We start from the raw sequence: 18246 nt of genomic DNA, 5'->3' as shown, positions 1-18246 counted from the left end.
ATACTGTCACCCCGGCAGTGCCACTGATGCCCGCATGGATGAGCAGCACAAGGTGACAACCTGAGGAAAAGATAAACCTTTTTAGTCTCTCCGTGAGATCCTGAACCTGAGCACCTGGCAAGAAACAAAACTGAGGTACCAAGCCAGGTTGGCAGATGGTGCCTCTGTCCTGCACAGGAGTCTCCAGACGCTTCTCTCCTCCTCTTGATGCAGGTCCTTGGTTCATGCTCAGCTGGCTCTGGTGATAGATCTTGTTTCTCCTTGCCTGTTCCCAGGTAGTTCCTGATCTGCATGTGGGGGTTAGCTACAGGCCTGGGACCTACAGGAGCACAAGAGGAAGGCAAGATAAGGAGTCTGAGATATTATTAATGGGGTAACACTACTGTCTACTTCTGCTTATCTGCTACTGTTTAATGCAAGTTAAGGTGTCACCAGATTTACACAAAAAATGCCAGTAAACATTTGGCCATTTCTTTAACTGCTGCACTGGCAAGTCTGAAGTGTCATTGCTCAGATCAAGTTGAGCTCTGCTCATGATGACAAAGGTAGAAACCTCGTTGTGGGCAGGCCTAGGTGAATTTAATGCTTGTGTCCTGGACTGGGAATGGAGAGGTCTTTCTGCAAAGGGAAGAGGCCATGAAAACTGAGATTTAAGCAGACTGACAATAAATACCTAGAGTGGGAAACTTTAATCTACAGGTCAAAAACAACCTGTCTTGTCTTGTGGGAAACTACCATGAGGTGTTTTACCTAAGCACTGTGCGCAGCCTGGATGATTTATCTCATTCTAAAATGATTTATTTTACTTTTGATAACCACTGAAAAGCTTTTGGAGCACTGAGTCATGACTATTCTGGAAGGAAGACTTCCCAGCACTATGAAAGGTAAGTACAGAAATAAACAATCCAATGCAAAATCATACTGTTCAAGGTTGGACTTTTATTTAAGGCAAAATATAATCACAGCTTTAATATTCATAATATGGATATACACAGTTTGTTCTGCCACTATGAAGCTTAGTATTATCACTGCTTTTAAAAAGCTATAAAATCTAGTTTCTATCATATTCTACAATACAAAACTAATACAATAAACACATTCTGAAAGATCACAGTGTTTAAAATATTAGAAAAGCAGGGGTCCTGCTTTCAACCAATAAGGTGCATCTCTAAAGAATCAAATCAACCTTGATTCTACAGGCCTGTACCACATCACGGCTGTGAATGGCTGTAACACTGAGAAACCAATCTAGGGTGTGGCACATACTCAAGGAATGAACATCACACACTGGAATATACCTAATAATCAAGTGTCACCAACACAAACTAGACAAGAAATAATGCCATTTAAGTTCCCTGTACTTTTTATTTGTATTGGTATTCATGTATATTGCAGAGATATTGAGATAAAATGTGTATAAACTGCTATCAAATAGGGCCCTGCATATGCAAACATCTGTGCTTTCCTCATACTGTACAAACAAGTCTTACTAACTCCATGGGACTCATGTGTAAAGGAAAGTTTGTAGGCTTGGGGTCTGGAATGACATAGTTTTACCCCTGCTTTACACGTGTGGAAGGAGCTGCCTTACATGCCTGGAATCAAGTGGATGTTCATCACTGACATCAGCAGGTCGCTTATCAGGCCCTTAAAATGAGGGCAGGAGGCCAATTCAGTGGCAGAATCAGACCACTGTTAAAGAAAATCCTTCTTCTCTCATGTGTGGTCATGGTAATGAAGACAGAAGCAGAGTTAAATTTCCGGTCAGACAGCCTTTCTCTTCTATATGAAGTAAAAATACATGTTTGACTAGAATCTGTTTTCTATTCCCTATGGGATATAATTGACTTAAGGACTTCTACATAGTCCTACAATGCTGTTGCTGAATATCAGTACACTATAAAATCTCTTTTATTCAAATATCATTAAGCCACTGGGCAAAATGAGTTTTTAATTGATTTTCTGCCATTCTGGTTGGTATTGCCATACTTGACCTAAGTGCCTCCATCTTCTCTTTGAGTCATGCAATGAACAAAGTCAAGAGACTCCCTTCTAAGAATTAAAAATAAATATGGTCTGTATTTTCAAGCAGATTGCTATTTATAAATGAATTTTTTTTGAGAGCACGATGTAGAATTTCAAATATCCAGGGTATAGGACCAACGGTGACAGTAAAAATTAGTCAGAAGGTTTAATAATTCAAAGACAGATTGAAAAGTTGGTGCTTGTTGGCTTCTTGAATGTATTTCTTTAAACTGCCTCATCATGGATAGTGCACATCAATTCTGTTCCATTAACAGACAGGAGTAGGCAGTGGGTTCAGCTACAGGCAACTCCTTCACAGGCAAATGTTTTTCAACATTTGATGACTTTGCTATAATGACAATGAAGTGCTGTTCAAAGCAGCTGAAACCTGAACAGTGCTTGTTGTACCACTACCTGTGCAATGAAACACTGCTATTCCCTTGGAAAATGCCTATTCACATCCCTAAATTGCTGTATTGTTTTGTGGGCCCTGAGCATTTTTGGCTTATGGCTTTGAAGTATGTTGTTCCCCTTATAGTGGGATTTTTGGTCATTTTCTTATTTCTTTTCAATTTAGCTTTCTGCTGCTACTGCTTAGTCTAAGACATATTTATATAAACTGAAATGTCTTCTCAGAGCAGTCCAGGCTATGCTGCTAGCCAGCAATTGCTATCAGTGTAGTTCCTCAGAGAAAGATTACTCTTTGAAAATCTATAGGGCAATTTTAGTCCTGATATACTAATCTTCCTACAGATTAGAATATGCACTCATGCCAGTGAATATTCAAGGTATGTAGGAGATTACTGCACCTGAGATTTACCTGGCAGACCTCAGAGATCCAAAGAACAAGGATATATTCTCAAAATGCATGCATACATTAAAATAGGTCACTGTTGGCATAAAACATGCAATATGTTGGCAGATGCTTTAACTGTATATGCAGAAAACTATATGAGTACAAACACTTGATTGCTTATCAAAGTTTCCATTTCCACATATTGCCCCTCTACATTTCTGAATACAGCAGAGATCTACGGTTCACTTTTTCCACAGTATTAAAAAAAACCCGATCAGTATTCTTGTCATATTTTTTCCATGTCCATATATAATCAGTATTAGAACATCAAAGTGGCATTACTTAATTTGACAGAGAAGCAATAAAGGTGATCCCTTTACTTGCATTCACTTATGTATATTTCCCAGAACTATTTAAAAGTGTATTTTGGAATGTTTAGCCATTTCACTTGGTTTCGACTGTCCTAACAGAACTGAAATACTGGAGAAGTGACCATGCTCCCCACAAAGTCTCTGTTTTATTTAATGATGTAAAACTCCAGTGACAGTTCTAACACATGATACTGATTTTTCCTTAGCAGGTGGGAAATGGCACAGCCAGTGAGAAGAGACCATCCGGGAGCATTAAACAATGTAATGCAAGTTAATACAACACCCTGCTTAAGGAAAATGAATCAATCTTATTTTCAAGAACAAAAGACCTGGGCTGCTTCTTCAGTCTCCTCAAGTTATTCATAGGTTGGGAAACAAAGGAAGGGAAACTGAAGGCAACAATGATGCAAACAAAGCCGATATTGAAAGCAGTGGCACAAAATAAACACGTTATTAAGATGAGAAGTTGTGAGTAGCAGGTAGAAATAAAGATGTATTTGTTAGAACTGTACTATTGATAAAACTTACTGCATCTGGTTCTATGAATCCTGAAATGAATAAATGTGGATACTACAGATCTAGTTTCCCTCAAAATTATTCCCTCACAGTAATCTATGGATGGCAGGCTAGAAGTCATGAACAGTGTGTAGCTCCTTAAACTGATGTGTAATCTACAGCTTTACTCACAAACAGCACCACACAAACACAGGTACATCACAAATAAGCACCAATACCCACACAATGCATCCTCTTTGCTTTAACAGCATAATCAGAAATACTATTATATCACTTAAATTCCTATTGCCTACACTTTAGAAACTAAACACAACCAAGAAACTAATGTGCAAACATGACATAGTTACTGTGTTTTACACTTTGAAAGAGGCTTCTCAAGTTTCCCATAACACACTTTTGTCACAGCACCATGGCAGAATCTGTACAGGAATACATTTTTCAGTCCATAAGGGTCCAGTCTGGGAGCAGGAGGAGACAGCATCCCACGGAGAACATCTAGCAAAGGTTGCACGATCGATTTCTCAAAGCAGGAAGAAGGGTACACAGAGGACCTTACTTTCTGTTACACTGGAAAGTGCTGACAGCCCTACTCAGGTTGCTTTCCTGTCAATGTCTTAAAAACAAACAAAGGTTGCAACAGCACATTTGTAACAGCATATACAGTACAGAGAAAAAAATGAGATAGACAATAAAGAGGGAAAAGATGAAAAAACCCTGCTCATTTAATGAGTGGCATTTTCTGCAGAGCTCTGGGGTGTATTTGCACTGTGTTTAGGAGCTGTGACTGCAGCACATCTAGTAGCCACCTTACCCATCCAGGTCAGGTAAGAAAAGCCACAAATCTCTAAGAGTGAGCTCAAACTGCCATGTCTGATAAAAGAGGAACAATTATGTTCCAAGATTTTTACCAGATGTATCCCATGAGACTGGATGTTTGTGTGCTGCCCTTGCCAGAGTCAGCGCCGAACTCACATAACCTGCAGAGATGTTTGGGATCTAGATTTCAAAAACTGGGTGGTTCCACGGGTTTTCTCATTGTTGAATGGACTAACTCTTATTCAAATAACTGTTTTCTTTCTCTCAGGAAGCCAAAACATGTGGCTTCATACACAGAGAATGGGGACAGAAGATCTGTTTTGCATGTACTGTTGATCACAACACAGAGCAGATCAGAGTCTCCTCTAAATGTGAATTGGAAGAAATTCTACAGAGACACACAGGAAAAACCACTAGAAAACTGACACTGAGCTCTTAATGTTTATTTCCTGGCACTTATGAAGAATCACATTTAAAAATAAATGCAAACTTGGCCACTAGAAGTTAAGTATAATAAAACAGAATGATTTTATCTACTGCTATTATGGTAAGTTTTAATATACATGTGGTATATGTTATAGTATCAGCACTCATAACTTGGTCTGAATCTAAGTTACTGATTTATAATGCTTTGGATTTATTAAGATTTTGGCAATGGTTTTCATTTTCAAGACACTCCCAAAAAATAACTAAGTGGAAACATTAACAGTTGTGGCCCACTGATAACTAAAGAATAGGCACTGGGGACAAAATCAAAACATCATGATTACTACTGTGATGTGTAGATTCTGCTAAGGCTTAAGTTCGGAGTTGTTTGGGCTTCCTTTTAGGGTGTAGTTTTCAAAATATAAGACAGCTTTTGTTTATGTTTGCATCTCTAAATATAAGGGTTAGCAATAAATGAAGGATTTCTAAAGTGTGAGTCTGTATCACAGCAGAACCTATTTCTTTGTCTTCCAGTAAGACAGAACACAATTACAGGAGCTATTTAAATGCAGTGGCACAAATATTACTACTTACATGTTTGAGCTGAGTGACATCACCCTACAATAAAAACTGAGACTGAAAAGTGATTGACCACAGGGAAGAAATGTATAGGCCAAGTTTTACCTTCCTTAAACTTTTGTTTAAGAAGGTTCCAGTTATGAAATATATGAGCCAAATGCATTGCAGGAACCAACTAGATAAAAGATCCTAATGGGTTTGGGATCTTCACTACTGACAATTGACTTTGCTCTGCTCTAACAGGAGCATTTCCACAGGCTGGGCAGAGCACACTCACATCTCCACTGATTTTTTGATTCAGCCTCATGTGTACATCCTCCCTATGGAATTCACCCTTCTGTGTGCACACATCTCACTGCTCAGAGTAACCAAGTTAGTGACATTAGTGGCTTTCTTAAAAGACCATCTAACCTTTTAACTTACGTGTTTTAATAAACACATAAATGTATATTGAATTTTAACATTTCCATTCGTTAAAAGATACCTAAATTCTTGTCAAACTGATACAGAACTGCACTGCTTTATTCACCAATGAAATATGGTTATTTCTATGATTAAGTAATTAATTAAAGCTGCACAGTGCAAGACAAAGTAACAGAAATCCTTATCTGCAGCTCATAATAATGCAAGCTATCTCATTAAAATAACAGTGGCAAAACCAGGAATGGGATTATTATATTAAAATGTGGAAGGATTGCAAGACCCGGCTCCAGCTTATAGCCTGATCAAAGCCCACTGAAATGAAATGGGAACTTTAATCCATTAGGCATTAAAAATAGAGAAATTGTAATCTCCTCCAGCTGAGAATGCAGGAAGAGACACTGCTTTGTTTGGCAGTACATGTACAGCAGCTTTTTCTCTCTAACTTCAATTTGCGACATATTGGTCTTCCTGATTTGTCTTTACAGATATTATTCCCATATAAATAAAAATAAAGACATAAATAGTAAATATATTTTAAATACAGATATTAATTTTCTACTTTTTACTACAAATCTATGTTAGTGTTTTCTTTAGCTTTCAAGTACCACGTCATCATATCTATAATACATAGAAAACAGAATATAATTGCAACTTTAAGTGCTAGTGCAACTACTGTTGAGCAACCCATTTATTTCTATCTAAATTATTTTCTAGCTAAAAATCATTTGGGCATATACATGGTTTTGTTAACTAGGAAAAGAAGCAATTTTGAGTTTTGTTATCAGTTTTTTTCTGAGGATCAGTATGCCATCCCAGGATTGTATTCACTTTGCAGGGTTTTTAGTGAAGAATTTCTCAAGGAAAATAGGTTTTCCATCGTCTGAAATACTTAGGGTACTGTTCAGAAATGCTGCTATAAGTAATTAAGTTTTAAAGGAAGCTTTTGTATCACTGAACAATACTTATCTAGCAATGCTGTACCATGAAGAAAGCATCTGCCTGCTGTATCTTTGCTACAGAACTTTTCAATCCAAGTCCTCTCCATGGCTCCACCTATCTTCCATGTGACTGGGAAAACACTAACAAGACATGACACAGTTTCAGTAGATCAGAAAGGAGACCAGCTCCTTGCCACAGACTGAGCTCTAAAACGAAGGGTCCAATTCCGTGCTAATTTACACACGTGAGACCCCACTTGCTGAGATGAACTGTGAAACTGCAGCCTGAACACATAGCTATCTACAGAACTGCCATTATATGTATCATATAAAGACCAAAGAGCTCCAAGATACAGGTATTCCTAATACATGTTACTAAAACTAGCAGATGTGGTTTAGGTAAAAAAAAACTCCAGATTTTGCCTTTGTGGAGTGCAGTGACATGTCTACAACACCCTCCCCAATAAGTGCATTGCTCCACAAATGGTTTTTGCAGGACTCTTTTTAAACCTACTGGGTGCATCACTGCTTCTTTGCATGATCCTGCAATTCTAGCTTGCCTTTTTTTCACCAAATTAAAGTTTGATAATGCCCCCTTCTCTCTCACTTGAATAATTAGATAAATATCTATGATTCAGTTAGTTCCCCATGGGTTTTTTCCCCACTGACCCATTTATTTTGACCACACACTTTCCCACTCCCCAAGCCCCAGTGTATTTTCTTTTTGATCTGACTCCCAGCTACATTAAGGCTAGCATTAGTGGTACCCCGGCTCATTTTGTAAATAGCCTGTCTGGACAAGTAAGTGAAACTGCAGGTGCCCTCTCCCATCACCACCGGGATGTGGCTCTGAAGAACATCAGTCTTTAGACAAAGACACTGAAGAGAGGAAACTCGGCTTGGTTGGGTTGCAGCAAGTCAGTCAGGAAACACACAGTTCCTGAGAAACCTTCATAGAGACTATATACACTTTCTAGTGCCCGGGAACCAGACTTAAATTCTTCTGTAAATAAGAACTCTGCAAACCTAAGAGAGAGAAAAAAGAGTTTGTTATTACTTGATGTCCCTCTCGGTCTACTTGTTGTTTGGAAGCATCATTTTAATAACATTCAATAATTAAAAAAACCAGAATGATCAGTATTTAACCTTTTCTGCAAATTTTACACTATCCAATTTCCACAAGAAACTGAGGTCCATTAGATCCAGAAGAGACAAACCTTTGCAATCTGTGCATGCATTATGCTTGCTTAAGAGCTATAAACTTTTTCTGACTTCTGTAAAACATATCATTAAACAAATACTTTTTGATAAGTTTTAGGATGCAAGCAATGTTTCACATCAAGACAAGAAATTCTGTAGTGCTGAAATAGCTACACAAATTAAAAAATAAGCAAATGGCTGAAAATCAGTCATCCTAATTGCTATACCACTTCCCCTTGTTATTCTGTGCTGTAAGGAAAACAGTAACATTGAATACTATGTTTTTAAACAGGCACAGTAAACTAGAGATACATAGTTAAAGATAATTGCAGCACCATGACAGAATTTTCACTGGACCACATGTGCTTGCATCCAGACAAAATAGAATTAACCCCACTAGCTAAGCTAAAGGTGGGAACGATAAATTAAAAAAAAATATAAAGTAACTGCACACCACATCCTACACTTACTTTCCACTTCTAGTAATATGGAATACTGTTAAAAAATGCTCTGAAAAAAACCTAACAAATCATGTTTTACTCTGCTCCTGGACCTAGGTACACAACTTGTCTGAGTTCTGTCATCACATCAGGATGAGCCCTGGATGAACATCATTTCTCCACATCCAGTCCAGTTCCCTCTGAAGGAACGCAGGCTCTCGGGCAGGGAGGGAGCCTGGGAGAACCCAATGTTCTCCCACCACAGGCAGCCTGGAACCAGACTGCAGAGCTCCCACAGAGTGCACCCACCCCACAACCTGGCTAGAATTGACGCTGAAGCTTCAACACTTGGGTTACATCCAAGGCTGGTGATCAGACTCTACTCTGTAAATGTTCCGGAAACTTTCTGGTATTACCCTAAATCCAGAAGACAGGAATGCTAACCTTTGTGCCCTGTATATGTATTTTGAGTTCCCAGTGAGCCTATACAGCAACAGGAACACATAAGCACTACCAGCCACCCCGTGGCATATTCCAGGGCCCTTCTTCAGCAGGCCCTTCTGCCAGGTAAGCTCTCCACAGCGGATACAAGTGTCCAGATACTGAGGCTTCTTGGAAACCAGGTAAGCTTTGGCAAAAAGATATGCAATGCCTAGGAAAAGAGCAGCAAGATTGACTTTTGTAATAGGTACACCAAGGGTTTCACAGAACATGTAAGAAAATAAAGATTAATGCACTAAAAATCTTCAGTCTTGTGCTCTACACATGTCAACATTGCCTCTAAATGCTCCGTGTGGAGGGGGGAGTATCTGCTATGCTAAAGACACACAGCAAGATGTACTTATCCACCCCCTGCGACAACAGCACTCTGAATCTTTTCAAGGCATTATTGAATTTCAGGGTTTACTCTAACATTCCCAGACTTTTATCATTTTAAAACACAGTCATGTTTTTGACTTTAAACAGTAAATTCTTAGCAGTGTCTTCTATTGGTTTCAAATCCCCATTCATCACACCTGCTTAAACTGACAGAAACACAAGGATGGGCAAGATAATTTCTTACACTGGCAACAGATGCCATTTTTTACTACATGAGAAAAAGAAACTCCCTTTTTCCCCCCAATGAGGTCCACACAGCTTTATTCTAGTTATATGCAGTTATGCATACTAACTTCTGTTTACCAAAAAAAAAAAAAAAAAAAAAAAAAAAGCGATTTGGCTTATTTTTAGAGGTGATTTAAATAAATTAATCATAATCTTCACCAGAGCACCGCACAGCTCAGTTCATGGTAACCTTATGAGAATGCACATAACAAATAACCAACTCAAGTGCCTAAGGAAATGTTTAGCTCACTTGTGGTCTGAATTTAACAAACACTGAAGTAGCTGAAGTGTTCTTGAAAGCTACATCTGTCTTATTACCCAAGAATAGTGACGGGATACAGGTTTTACTGGGGAAGAACAATAGCAATTACTGCATTTGCACATCTCTATGTTTAACTTCTTTACGTCCCTTAGGATTTTGTCACTTTGGCTGAATTTAACCTGAGATTATCTTCTACATGGAATCACCTAATGTGGAAAAGCAATGTGATCGACATCTGGCTATTCATAGTATCAGTGGGAAAAGAACCTGGAGCTCCATGGCACCAGTGTACCAGCTCGTTCTCCCGCTCGATTGTCTCCCCCAGCTCAGGGGGCCAGTTGCTGTTCTGTTCTTGGTCCATCAGGAAATCCACGCTCTGCCACACGAGCTCCTGGTCTGCTGGCTGCAGGTACTCATAATAGGAGAGCAACATCTGCAGGATTGAGGACAGCCCATGTGCTGCACCTGTAAAGAGTAGAAACAATTGAATTAGAGGGTGGGCTTAGGTCCTGTCTCCACCTCATTGCAACTTTCCCTTGGGAGAGATTTCCTTGTCAAATGCAGAGCTCCTTCATCTTCTTTATGCATATTAGAATAGTGCTTGGAATAAAATATTTCTAGGTGCATAACACCATATTTTACTACTTCTGTCATTTCTAGTTCCTCTAACTTTGCAAAAATATGTATGAATTCTTTCTGCTCTCACTCTGATATGACTGAATCTCACTGTGTGAAGTTAAACCAAACCTGAACTGCATTCTGTCTCAAGGTGTTACTACTCTTGACTGACTGCTGAATCTGAATCTTGAAGTCTTTGTTGAATGCAAATTGAAACTGGGCCATAAATGGGTATTTCCCAGTTACTGACTGACAGTATCAGTGAGCTAACACCTAAATTTCCGTGCAAGAACTGTCTGTACCTGCCAGAGTCTGTGGAACACACTGCTCAGTGACTGCGCTCTCTGCTCCCCTGCCAAGGAATTGTGAACCAAGCTCACACGTGCTGCAGTGATACTGTGCTTTGAGAAACCCATAAGGGAGCTGCTCAGTGGCCTTTCACCACTGCTTCAGATGAGCTCCAACTAAGCTGCCCATGAGGGGAGCAGATGACCTCGTGCCTGAGTCGCACTGCTACGGCCAAAACTGCTCTGCCAGTCCCGGCATGGCAACAAGCAGCTTAGAGAGAAAATCCCTGACAGTGCCCTGAGTAACCTGCTCCATACAGGCACGGACACCACACCTCTCACAGCCTCTGCTGGCAAGGCAGATTTACCAGGGCAGAAAGAAGAGGGAATGAGCTCAGCAGCATCAGCCCTTCCCTCCAGCTCCTCAGTCCCACTTCACAGTTTTAGGAGGTTGGATGGTCCCAACTGGCTCAGGAGAAATCCCACACTGTAGATTCTATGTTTTTTATTTCTGAAGTGCCTACTAGCTCAGCATCTCCACACAGCACCACTCTCAGAGGTGTTGGTGTGTTTTACTCACCAAGATACTCCGTTCCATAGTAGGAATACATGAGTGGGACTGGTTTTCTCTTCTTCACTGCATACTGTTTTCCTGATTCTAGTATGGCCAGGCAAATGGATTTAATTTGTGCTGCGGTCAGCACCTAAACAGAAACATCAAACAAACAACAAGTCTGTTACAATGATTTCACTCTTTAAGACATTTTTCAGGACTCTGCTTTTTTGCCAGTGCACAGGATGAAGTACTGCCTTTAATCTAATAAATATGCTGTAATGTACATCATTATTAAGAGCTCCTTACATAACACAGTTGATTTACATAATGTTTCTCAAAACCAGAGCTTCATCCTGTCTCAGGAAGTCAATGTCAAACCTTTAGCTGCACAGATGAGGTGAAAAGAGGCCCTCTAAGAGTCTTTTCTTCCCTGAGATCCTTCAGTCTGATGGAAGCTGACAACAAGCAGCAGGCAAGAGGCAGAACAGCAGCCTCCAGACTGGGGGAAGAAGCATTAGGAGAAGACAAAGGGAAAGATTAAAGAAGTAAATGCTACAGGCTTTACTGGGACACACCAACCTAGACAGATTTTTCTACAGATAAGATTAAAAAAAAAAGGAAGCAAGGAAGAGGGTACTAAATTTTACTGAAAATCACTACTATATATGAGGGTTCAGAAACCTCTTAGTAAAAGAATCAGCCTTTCTTAGTACAGAAAATGCTTAGAAAAATGAAGTGCAAGACAGGCTTCTATGAAGATAGGCTACCTATTCTTGTGGGACTTAAGCATCACAAACAGGCCAATGCTGCCTTTAATGCAGTCCAAAAAATGACTAGTGCCTTACTCTTAGAGGTGTCAAAGTAAGACTGACAAATCCTGTATTTCATGAGACATGAACTTTTCCACGTTAATGACCTAAAGGATTCAGTGAGAAATCAGTTTTAGATGTTTTAACTACAACTCTAATTACATGCAATTCACTGCAATCATCAGCAATCTCCTGTGTCAGCCACACCTGGACATTACTGACCAATACCTAGGCCAATTATGTAATTTAACTGAAGTAGTGTTTTGGCTTTAGGGGAAAGCTCATATGGCAGCAGTACTTTGAAGAAATATATTTCAACTTGTGAAAACAGAACTGAGAAAGAAAGAAAGTAAAATGACACAGAAAAAGAAAAAAGGAAAAGGCTGTACAAATACTCTTGACAAGACAAATGGCAATCCTAAAATTAACTGGAATATTAGAATATCTTTGAAATGATTCTGTACACATTTGGGTTTGCTATAATTTTAATTATATAGGATTTACAATTAGTTCTTCAAGTTTAAAAAATACTGATAGTTTTAATATGGAAACAACATCTGTTATGAACTATATTCTCTCATTTGGACTGCACAAGATGCTGCAGATAATTAATTTCACTTAAAACTTGACTGAAAATTAATGGCTGAAATATCTTGTTTGTGTGTCTCACCTTGCTCCCTGATAACAAGGGATTTTATTACAACCTTGCTCCAAATGACTCTGATATTTGTACAACCTGGAGAACAATCTACTTCTGATTTTGATTAGTGTTCTTTAATGTTACTGCAGTAGAATTAAATAAGCCATTAACATCTGGAAATCTCACTCATTTCCAGTAATGTTTAAATTAATTGTTTTACCTTCACAGAATTTAAAGAGATGGTTTGAATCCAAAGGAAATGGGAGAGCAAAGACACGGTGAGAAACACTGAATTCTCTCCAGAACTCTCACTTGACTGTCTTGAAATTTGGCACCTACTCTTCCAAATTCCATACCTTGTAAAAGCATTAATAAGGTCACCTTTTAAAAATAAATGTGAAAGATAAGGTCTACTAATTGTAATTCTGAAAGGCAAAGGCATGTGGATTAGAAAAATCTTAATCAGTTCACTTTCTGTATGTAATGATTCCTTCACTTAATATTATCAACTAGCTTTCAATACAAAGCCTGTTTTGCTAAGCTTATTATTATGTTTGGCACATTTAATTTTTAAATTGAACTAATGACTATTTTAGAATGCTGAATGTGTATTTTAAATGGATATAAACTTCTATCCAAATCCAGCCTTTCAGAGTGCTGCATAAAGAAGTATTAGCTAGAGAGGAATGCACTGTTCACTGTTTTTTAATATAAAGTAAGTGTAAAAAGTCAAAACACTTAAGCACTGTGAACACTTACATCTATACATAGTATATACCCTTTTGGCTGGCATAATGAAATATGCTAATGAATATCACCTCTTTTTCAGAATGCAAAAGCAGCCCATGTGCAAAGACAGACGAAAAATGGTATTTAAAATCATGAATGGATGGCAGAAATCAACCCACCTGATCCACTTCCACATGACCAAAGAAAATGGGAAAGAAAATGACCTGTGTATCTTGAAAACAGCCTTATTTCTGGCTGCTCAGACTCACCTCTGGGCTTACACCAGGTAGATGTGTCCTAACTAACAGCTAAATAAAAAAATCTTTATGTTGACTACAAATACCTCTTCCTAAGTCCCTCAATCCACATTAATTCTAGGGCTGCTGCCTGTTTCCCAGAACAAATATGAAGGATTTGCATTTGCTCCTTATTCTGGGAAATGGGTGGCTGGAACAGAAACTCTCACTTACCATCACTATTAGTTGCCTGCCAAAGGCTGAATAATCAGCAATCCCATTTAAGATCTCCATTGGTCTGACACATTATATTTCAACCAATTTTGTGTTAAAATCCCCTTAGATTTCTGTCACCTTACCAAAAAAAAAAATTCTGTGGCTTGTCTCTGTATGCTCCCTCACAGCACACTTTAATAAAACAGCTAAATCTTATTACCAAAACAAAAATCATAAAATACACTAATCATAACCACAGACAGCACAACTGTGGTCTTACAAACTTCATTTTCAGTTCAGTGTAGTCACAATGACTCCTTGCCCCTGGGAATTACCGAAGCAATGTTTAATCAGGGACAGAAAAGAAACAGACTGATCATACTCAAGGCTTTGAAAGGATACATTGTATACTGATATAACATCCTCTGGAGCTGTCAGATGCTTTGATGCAAATAAAGCCAATATGAGAATATGCTACCTAGACAAGAATTTCATGCCTGAGATAAGATACATATTTTGAGAAAATTCTTGAATGTCATTTAATAGGAGCATATGTAAAATTACCCTCTAAGCATGTCAGTACTTGAATGGAAGACTAATGACACCAACAGATACATTGCTAGTGCTTTAAAATTTCAGCTAATTCCTTTTCGTATTTTTAAAGACATCACAACCTGTTCTACCATAGAATTACAGAATGGCTTGGGTTGGAAGGCACCTTAAAGACGGTTTAGTTCCAAGTGCCCCAGCACGGGTAGGGACACCTTCTACTAGACCAGGTTTCTCCAAACCCCATCCAACCTGGCTTTGAACAACTTCCTCACAACTCACATCAAGGACTTTCTTCCTAGTATCTAGACCAAACTGGCCTGCTTTCAGTTTAAAGCCATTCCCCCTTGTCCTATCACTACCTGCCCATGTAAAAAGCCCCTCCTAAGCTTTCAGCTATTTATCACACACATGTTCCTTTTCCACATTAAGTCCAGGTGGCCTGCCCACTTTAGGTGAGTTTGCCTCAGTTGATGTTAGAAATGTTCATTTTGGTCTCCTCACTAGATTGAAGTTTGGAATACATGCATTCCACATACCCCCTGCAATTTCTGTATCAATTGGTCACTGGAGTTCTTTAGAGTTTGTTTTACATCATTATTCAGTGATGCTGAGCGCTGCCAAATAACTGCTCCACTCCCACTGGTGACAGCTACATTCCCATATACCTGTTACTTTAAGCACAACACATCAGTAGCACTACAATACCTTCTATTTCTACCACTGTCCGTGTCTAGGAGCCCGACTTGCAGTAAAAAAGCCACTTTGATTGTTCATAAAGTCTCTCAATTTTTCTCTGGTGCCACTGCAGACAACATGCCTTTTCCCATAAAGGCACTGCGCAATTTTGTGAATTATTTAAGGCAGGCCCTTTATTCAGTAAATCCCTGTTAAAAGCCAGCCAGGAAGTGCTGTGTCTACAGCAATCATTCTGTTTTTTGTTAGCAATCTCTCACCCTGAGATTGTTTAGTTGGAAGTCAATAATTTCACAACTCCTTTTAACCTATTAAAAGAGATTTCACAATTACCGGTTATGACAGTGCTAAGCCCCACACTTGTGTTTTGAAAACTGTACACAGAAATCTTGACCTTGAGGATTAGGCAGAAAGCAGCAGGACAAGCTCTTCTGATTAGGGTAACATTTTCAGCACTTTTTCATTCCTCTGAATGCTTGTACAAACCCCTTGGCTCATTCTGAAAACCACTGCTACATCAAACTGCATACTGCATGGAGTGTATTAGATGACTGTAAGCTTTTAATTCTTTTAACAGATCTGTATTTATTTCCTTAGAGCTCTTTCCTGTAACAGAAGGCATTACTGAAGCCAAGTATCATTATCTTTTGATAGATGCATGAGCACTTTCAGGAGGTAACAGCTACATTTACATTATTGTGGAAAAAACCTTCTGTGCACATAAAACCATTTTATTATGCACCTAACACATCAAACCTTTCTCTGACACACTTCTAAAAAGCCATTTACATGAATTTGATTGTACACTTTTTCTGATGCTGTACAAACTGTCAAAATAAGCTGAAGAAAATGGGTCAGTCTGCAAATAACAGGAGCTTTGCCATTGCTCTCCTATGCTGGTAGCCCAGCAGAGGGAGCTTGTGAATTAGTTATAATAACCCAAAATGCTGCAAAAAAGGGCGTACATATTTGTGTTCAGCAGGACAGCAGACAGTAGAGTCAACTTGGTAATTTCATGATACTTACTACAGCACATGACATTTAAGCTCATTCCTTAAGCTTGATCTTTTTCTGCCAAAGACAGGGATGGGCATTGTTTAGGAACCTTTCCATGCAATGTCACAGCCAGGTTTTTGCCTTTCAGACAATGGTAACACCTGAAGCCATGGAAGAGTAGCAGGTACAAAACAGGGGTCTGCCTCCCCTTAGTGTTATTCCACTTTGATTGATGTACCTCTCCTGTGGCACAGTGGGAAACCCAGCTCCAAGTGGACAGACACAGAAGCTCATGAGTTTGCTTCCCTCACGAGCATTGTCAAGGACACCCTTCTTTTAAAGATAAAAAACATACGGTTTTGAATCTCCTGAAAACTTTGGTCAATATATTAGATTAATTCCAGAAGTAGTGTTCCTAATGCAGTCTGTTTGATGCTGTAACAGCACCATGTATTGTCTTGAGAGTGTACTTCCCCGAATTTCTCATGCTAACACAACTACATGGCAGTGTGTTCAGACTCAGAAAGGCTATTAATATGACTGTCAGTTCACTGGAAAATGGTACTTGACTGCAATCTCGAGTAAGTCAGACTTCCCTATAGATTCCAATGGCATTGCTTGTTTTTAACATGTAAATTTGGGGGGGGTTGGGGCTTGCTCTTTGCCTCAGCACCACGGAAACAGCGAAGCCAATCCTGTCCTGTTTTGTGGGTCACTAATCATGACTCCAGTCAGAAACTGAAAGCTGCCTTTATTCCTGATGAATCAGATTACTGGTAGGTAAGACAATGCTGATATTTTGTTATCAGGTGCTACTCGCCAGGACTGTGTAGCACTAAACCCACCAAATTCTGCTGTTAAACCTGTCCTTCAGAAGGAGAACATGAAGTATTGCAAAAAGGATGGAGCACAACTCTCACTGTAGACATGTGGCTGGCTGAGAGCAGCTGGTGCTCCTACACAGTTGGTCAAGTGCAATGAGCATCTCAGTTCCTTATGTCTCCACTTAAAAATGAAGAGTTTCAAAGAAAAAAACAACAATTGGACTTTTGTGATGGGTGACAACATTCGAGTCTTCATGTGCATCCTCCACACACACTTCTCTCCCTTGTGATTGTCACTGATGGGCATTTTGATTTGTCCCAAGATAAGAACACCAGGTAGGAATTGGAGGAGTGCCCAGTTGGCCCAATCTCCAGCAGCATTTTACAGCCTTTTGCAGGCTGATGTGTACCACAGTCAGGGGCAATAATCACAGCTCCCCCATCCCTGGAATGCATTCAACTCCCTGCAGGGAGGTTGTAGCAAGGTGGGGATTGGCCTATTCTTCCAGGCAACCAGCGACAGGACAAGAGGACAGTGTCTGACGCAGCACGAGGGGAGACTTAGGTTGGACATTAGGAAGAATTTCTTCACAGAAAGGATGATTAGACATCGGAATGGACTGCCCACGGAGTCACTGTCCCTGGAAATGCTTAAGGAAAGACTCATGCAGTGCCATGGTCTGGTTGACATGGTGGTGTTCAGTCACAGGTCAGACTCAATGATCCCAGAGGTCTTTTCCAGCCTCCTTTTTTATGGGATTCTGTACTTATGCAAGCAACCACATAGTTCCTCCTGAAATTTGTGCATGGTATTCTTTTCTTAGGACATTTCTCCCTAGGTGTTCTTAGGACAAATCACAATGCCCAGCAGAGACAATGGGAAGGGAGAGGGTGGGTATGGAAGGGGAGGAAGCACAAGAAGACCTGACTATCTTTCGTTGCTGCCATACCTTTCTTCAAGCTCCCCCTATCCTGGGTCAATGAAGAGAGAGGGAAACATGAGTTTCTCCTAGTTACACTCAGGCTCCCAACACCTCTTACTCTGCTGCACCAGGGTGTGGCTGGATACAGCTATCCAGTTGTAATACAGTGGCTCACCTAGGTCTTGGGAAGGAAAAAACAGGTCTCCATCACAGTAATTACTTGAAAAAAGTATGGAAGCACAACCACTGTGCTCTCTGCTGCTAGAGAAAC

General features: G+C 39.6%; 1 protein-coding gene across 1 annotated transcript in view; it reads right to left on the bottom strand.

Annotated features, from left to right (window-relative positions):
* Positions 1-919: 919 nt before the first annotated feature.
* The window catches only part of LANCL3 (LanC like 3), a 40443-nt gene continuing 23116 nt past the window's right edge, over positions 920-18246 (bottom strand). The window contains exons 2-5 of the mRNA XM_032100905.1: positions 11382-11505; positions 10164-10361; positions 8975-9182; positions 920-7916 (exon numbers count right to left, since the gene is read on the bottom strand). Of these exons, the coding sequence (XP_031956796.1) occupies positions 7757-7916; positions 8975-9182; positions 10164-10361; positions 11382-11505 (690 nt within the window). The 3' untranslated portion in view covers positions 920-7756. The remainder of the gene's footprint in view (positions 7917-8974; positions 9183-10163; positions 10362-11381; positions 11506-18246) is intronic.

Source organism: Corvus moneduloides, chromosome 2, assembly GCF_009650955.1.
Source record: "Corvus moneduloides isolate bCorMon1 chromosome 2, bCorMon1.pri, whole genome shotgun sequence".
In the NCBI taxonomy this organism is placed as follows: Eukaryota; Metazoa; Chordata; class Aves; order Passeriformes; family Corvidae; genus Corvus; species Corvus moneduloides.
The sequence above is the reverse complement of the archived record's forward strand: the minus strand, read 5'-3'. Positions and strand labels throughout refer to the sequence as shown.